The sequence below is a fragment of the Pongo abelii genome, chromosome 22 (genome assembly GCF_028885655.2).
Source record: "Pongo abelii isolate AG06213 chromosome 22, NHGRI_mPonAbe1-v2.0_pri, whole genome shotgun sequence".
In the NCBI taxonomy this organism is placed as follows: domain Eukaryota; kingdom Metazoa; phylum Chordata; class Mammalia; order Primates; family Hominidae; genus Pongo; species Pongo abelii.
In genome coordinates, this window is record NC_072007.2 from 53701730 (window position 1) to 53707434 (window position 5705).

Consider the following 5705-nt stretch of genomic DNA (forward strand, 5'->3'; position numbering starts at 1 on the left):
CAGTGCCCAGGATCTCTCACCTGAATCTCATTCCTCTGGTTCAGCAGTGAAACTGGACCTCACCAAGCCTTTAGATCTAAATTCCTGTTGGCAGGAAAACACTGGGAAAGAGAGAAGGAGGACCAGTTAAACGTCACTGCCAGTCAGCAGCGATATCAGGAATGAGAGACGTTTTGAGTCTCAGAGTGCAGGGGATGTCCAGGCGAGGTCAGTGGGGAAAATGCAGTTGGCGTTACCCCCTCCCCCACACACCAGTGTACCAGGTTAGCTGCTGTTAGGCACGTCACCTGTCACCTGTATGTGCACCTTGTGGGTACCACCCTTGGGCGTATCTCAGTGCAACTGGGGACACAGGGGCGTTGCCTCTGTGTGGTGGGAGACACGCCCCTGACTCCAGGGACAAGCAAGCAGCGAGAGGAAGGCTGGAGGCCAGATCCCGAGTTTTGTTCCCAGAGCTTCCCTTTCAGTGGCATGAACTAGGAGATGCATATTTTGTTTTCAAATCATGAGACTGGCCAGGCATGATGGCTCACGCCTGTAATCCCTGCACTTTCATGAGATCAGCCGGGCTCAGTGGCTCACGCCTGGAGTCCCGGCACTTTGGGAGGCTGAGGCGGGTGGATTGCTGGAGCTCAGGAGTTTTGAGACCAGCCTGGGCAACATGGTGAAACTCATCTCTACAAAAAATACAAAAATTAGCCAGGTGTGGGGGCATACTTGTGGTCCCAAATACTCAAGACACTGAGGCTGGAGGATGGCTTGAGCCTGGGAGGTCAGGCTGCAGGGAGCCAAGATCATGCCACTGCACTCCAGCCTGGGCGGCAGAGTGACACCCTGTCTCAATCAATCAATCAATCAATCAATCAGAATGAATAAATAAGTTATGAGATTACATTAACATTTCCAACTCAAATTTAAGATGACAGTGCTACTCTTAACCTATTGGATTTTATATTTGTGAATTTTTTCTCTTTCAGTAATTATAATTTTGGTTCCTCACAACATTCACATAATTACTTACTGGCTTTATCCTAAAAGAGGAAAAAATTTAAATAATGATGCCAGACATAACACTAACACTAAGACCTACTGAATGATACATACGATTTCTTTGCCATTTTATCCTTAAAATACATGCCACCAGTTAAAAAAAAATGCCTAAATTCTGTGCTGTAAAGCCACTTGAAATAATTTTGTCTTTGTTTTAGTTATGTTACAAACTCTATATAAATTTTCACTTTTGTTGGTTTCCTTTTCTAAGGATGCTCTCTTTTAAACTTAAATTTTAACAAATTCAAATGGTTTTGAATATGGAAAACATTCACATAGTTCTGGAGTCAAACACTAAAGTCAAGTATCTCCAGAGCAGCTAGCTTCCATTTCTAACTCCACACACACGTAAAGTCACCATTTTTATTAGTTTCAGATTTATCTTTCCAGTGCTTTTCTTTCGCATCTATAAATAAACACGCACATATACATATTTTTACACTTTATTACACAAAAGATGTGTCACTGCATACTGCTGTCTGCTTTTGCCACTTAACAATATATCTGGAAATGGCGTCTTATCAATCCCTGGAGAAAGGGGCTGGGCCTGGGTTGGAGGGAACCTAGCAGGCTGGGAAGGAGGAGTCTGGAGCATTTTCTTCTCCAGGCAACAGGAGCACTGGTGGTGGGGGATTGACCCGGGGTTTCCAGGAATAGATGTTGCTGGAATGCTTGAAAGAATATTAGGAGAGAATGTGAGTGCTCAGTATGGTCCAGGCTCTGATCCTAAGCAGCCTGATGCATCTCAGTTGAGATTGGATTCCTCAGCCATCCTGGGGTTTGTAGGAGGATGGCACTGGGCTACATAGCGGCCCTCCTAAATTTACATCTACCCAGAAATGGGGAACATGACCTTATTTGGAAGAAGGGCCTCTGCAGATGTGATTAAGTCAAGGTGAGGTCATACTAGATTTGTGTGGGCCCTAAACCCAGTGACTGGAGTCTTACAAGAGGAGGGGACACACAGCAAGGCCGGGGAGAAGGCCACATGACCCCGGGGGGCAGAGATGGGAGCAGCGCAGCCACAAGTCAAGAATGCTAATGGTTGCCAGCAACACCAGAAGCTGGGAGAGCAAGAAACGGATTCTCTTCTAGAGCTGCTAGAGCGGGGCTGGCTCTCCTGACGCCTTGAGCTCAGGCTTCTGGCCTCAGAACCAAGAGGGAATACATTTCTGTTGGTCTCAGCCGCCCGGTTGGTGGCACTTTGCTTGGTAGCTTCAGGACACTCACAGAGATGGGATGGTCGCTGACGTTGATCCCTGCTCTCACACCCCTGGCCAGTAGCCTTGTTCTCATCCGAGTGTTCAGAGAATGGGCTGGAGGAACACAACTTGGGAAAGTGCAAGCTTCCCACTGAGCCCAGGCTGGGTGGTGGCAGAGAGTGGCATTCCCACTGAGGCGCTGGTGACTGCCTGGCCAGCAGGGGAAACTAAGGCACCCAGGATGGCTTCACGGCCAGACCTGGGGAGAATGTACCCATCAGCAGAGCAAGTGGTGGGGGGGAGTCACCGGGAGCCTGGGAGAAGAGGGTGGGTGTGGGGTGATGAAGGCACCAGGAGGAAACATCCCGCCAGACAAGTGGAGAGGCAGCTGGAGTGTTCCAAGGGCTGGGGCTCGAAGGATGGCTGAATGTGGGGGTGCTGAGGACACGGCGTCTGCACACTGGTGTCCAGGCGGCCCTCGCTCAGCCAGCTCTCCGAGTCATTTCTGCAAGGTTTATGGAAACGCAGTTTTGCCCGGGAGGTATGTGTGTCACTGGGAATTGTTGAATGTCTGTTTACAGTCACCATTCCTGCTGGGGTGATTAAAAGCGCCATCGGAGTTGATTGTAGCCTGGGTGGTCTCTTGATCTGGGGGTCCTCTGGGTTGAGGGAGTGTTCTTGCCCTTCCGTTTCTGGTGTAGCATGAGCCTGAGCTGGAAGAGACAGGCTCCCGCACCCGCCTGGCCAGAGACCACAAACCCAGACGACCCCTGTGAGGTGGAGTGAAGTCTCGCAAACCCAGGGACTCGACTTGGACAGAATTTCCTGGCTGCTCCAGTCTTGAGCCCTTCCGTCTTGTTTGTCTTGCTTTTAGTCCTGCCCATCTGAGACAGCCCAGCCTCACCCCGTGTATCCAGGGATCTGCTGGTCTTTCCCCCAGCTCCATCCCCCTGTCCCATGCCAGCCCCTCCACCTGGCACACGCCACACAGTGAGCCCCCTTCACCCCCTCCAGGGTGCAGCTGGAGGTCCGGGAACCTGCGCGTGGGCTCTCGGAAGCAACACGGGGCTTTGTGGGCCAGGCGGGGTCCAAGCTCAAAGGCAGGGTCCACAGTGCCTGCTGGTGACCTTCGGCACGCCAGCTTCCTCTCGAATCAGGGATGCCCTTGCTCTGGGTCTGCTTCTGCTGTAGGAAGCCTTCTCCAATTCAGGCTGAGATAGATGTCACAAACAGGACTGTCTCCCCGATTCAGGCTGAGATAGATGTTACAAATAGGACTGTCTCCCTGGGACAGGCGGCCTGTGCTGGGGACTGGAACCTCTGTGGTGTCATGGCAACACAGCCAACGGCTGCTGTGTGTTCCTCCCAACCCCAGGTCCCAGTCCTTGGACAACTCATGGGACAGTGTGGGGAGCCCGGAGGCAAATCTCCCTGCCGCAGATGCCGCTGCTGCCTGTGGGTGGGGTCCCTTGGTGCGGGTTCCTCTGCACCTGCTGTCCTGTGTGTTGTGCTGGGCCAGTGTCACCTGGGCTTCCCTCACACCCACTCCCCACTGACTAAGGAGGCCACACAGACCCAGGCCTGAGCCCCAGCCCACTGCCTGCAGGTTCAGACACTTGGGCACATTTCTTAGCCATCTGGAGCCTCGGTTTTCCCATCTGGGAAATGGGGACAGTGATATCTCAGAGACACTGTAGTGATCACGAGAGGGGACCACAGACCACTCTCGGCGGGGGTGCCAGGCATCGTGTCCACGTTTGGTGAGGAAGGATTCAGCCCAACCCTTGGCTTCCTCCATCCCAGATGTCCCTTGAGGCGTGTGGCCTGGGGTGGGGATCTGGAGAGGAAGGGAGACAGGCCACGATGTACGGTGACCCCCGGCTAGGCCCACAGACCCGGGTAGATCGCCACCACTCCCACTGGAATTCTCAGGGCTGGACACCTATTGTTTGGAAATAATTATTTTTGTGCAGTCCTTAGTTTCCGTAATTAATTCTTTGATAACAGTCCCCTTCTATAATAGCTCCTCACAAAGATTCTATAGAAAGCACCAGGCAGTTTCAGCTGAGCCGACAGCAACAGCCTTTTCTCTGAGCTCAAGGTCCAGGCACAGCTGCAGCAGCTGGGCAAAGAAATGCTGGGTAAAGAGACCCTGGATGTTGGGAGGGGCACCAGCCGAGCAAGGGGCTTCCCACCGCCGCCTCCCTCCCCACAGGCTGGTCAGGCGGCCAGGCTACAGGGGCCCTGCTCTGCAGAAGGCCTTTCCTTCCAGAGCCCTGCAGCCTCTGGGAGCCAGCACCGGCCCCACCAGGCCAATCCTCAGAGAACGTGGAGTGGGGCCTTGGGGCTCGAACCCCCAGATCGACGGCCACAGCATGTCATCTATGGCGCTCTGTGATGGGATGTGGGGACTGCCACAGAGGGAAGAAAGAGAATCGGCCTCTGCCTTCCCAGGGGCCTGATCCTATGGGGAGGTGGGACACTCATGCTCAGGGGACCCAGATGCGTAAACACAGCTGCCCCAGGTGGTCTAGGTCAGGAAGAGGCTCAGATGGGTCGGAGCCCCACTTCCGCAGCGGTTTTGGAGAACAGCCCAGGGGCAAGTGAGTCTGTATATGTATCTGGCCACCCCGGAGACTCCCCTCTTCCACCTGTTGGGAGCCAAAAAGGCTCCATCTTCCTGCCCCGCCTCGGTGTGCCACTCGTAAAGCCTAGACCATCCTACTTCGATATTGCAACATTGCATGGCTGGGGTCCTTTCAGCTGAAGTGACAGAATCCCAACCCAAGCTCATTTCAGAAAAGAAGGGCGTTTGCAGGTTGACTTACCTAGAACATGTGGGGTACAGTGGCTTCAGGTGTAGTTGGGTCCAGGAGTTCAGAGGCTGTCACTAGACACCATCCAATTCAGACTTTAAGCTCAATCCTGCCTGTGTTGGCTTCATTCTCAGGGAAAGATGGCCCGGGAGCTCTAAGTTCAGGGGGTCCTCGAAACTCCCAACTTGGAGGGTCAGGGTGCTTCTGTCTTCAGCAAAATCCCAGGCAGGGCTTTGTGTGGGCTCCGGCCCCATGCCCACCCCTGTCCGGCTGTCTGTGGTGGAGGAATGATGTCCTCTTGCCGGCTAGCCTTGGGGTCATGTGATCACCCCGAGGTTGGCGGCAGCCCTAGAAACACAGAAAACAAAATACATGACACTCCGTAAGAGTCAGCAGGCAGGTTTTCTTAAACAAAACAAACAGGGTTTTGTGACGAAGAGAAGAGGAAACTGCCTGAGAAGGCAAAGATCACCAGGGCCCGACAGCGCTGTAGACACAATGATATCACTCGGAGCAGAGCGCTTGCTTTCTGGGCCTCACATGCCCACTGGAGTATCTTCCATCTCTCATGCCTGGGAGGCCCCACCCCACACGCAGTCCCACGAGCACAGCAGGCATCGTACACTGTGCAGTGTGG

At 53.4% G+C, this 5705-nt stretch overlaps 1 protein-coding gene across 1 annotated transcript; it reads right to left on the reverse strand.

Moving 5' to 3' along the window:
- Positions 1-1479: 1479 nt before the first annotated feature.
- On the reverse strand, positions 1480-4072 carry LOC100461230 (putative uncharacterized protein encoded by LINC00322). The gene is given in 5 exon segments (XM_054542800.2): positions 1480-2049; positions 2051-2410; positions 2412-2449; positions 2452-2551; positions 2553-4072. Coding segments are annotated over 5 exon segments (906 nt in total). The 5' UTR covers positions 2868-4072; the 3' UTR covers positions 1480-1956.
- Between the last annotated feature and the right edge of the window lie 1633 nt (positions 4073-5705).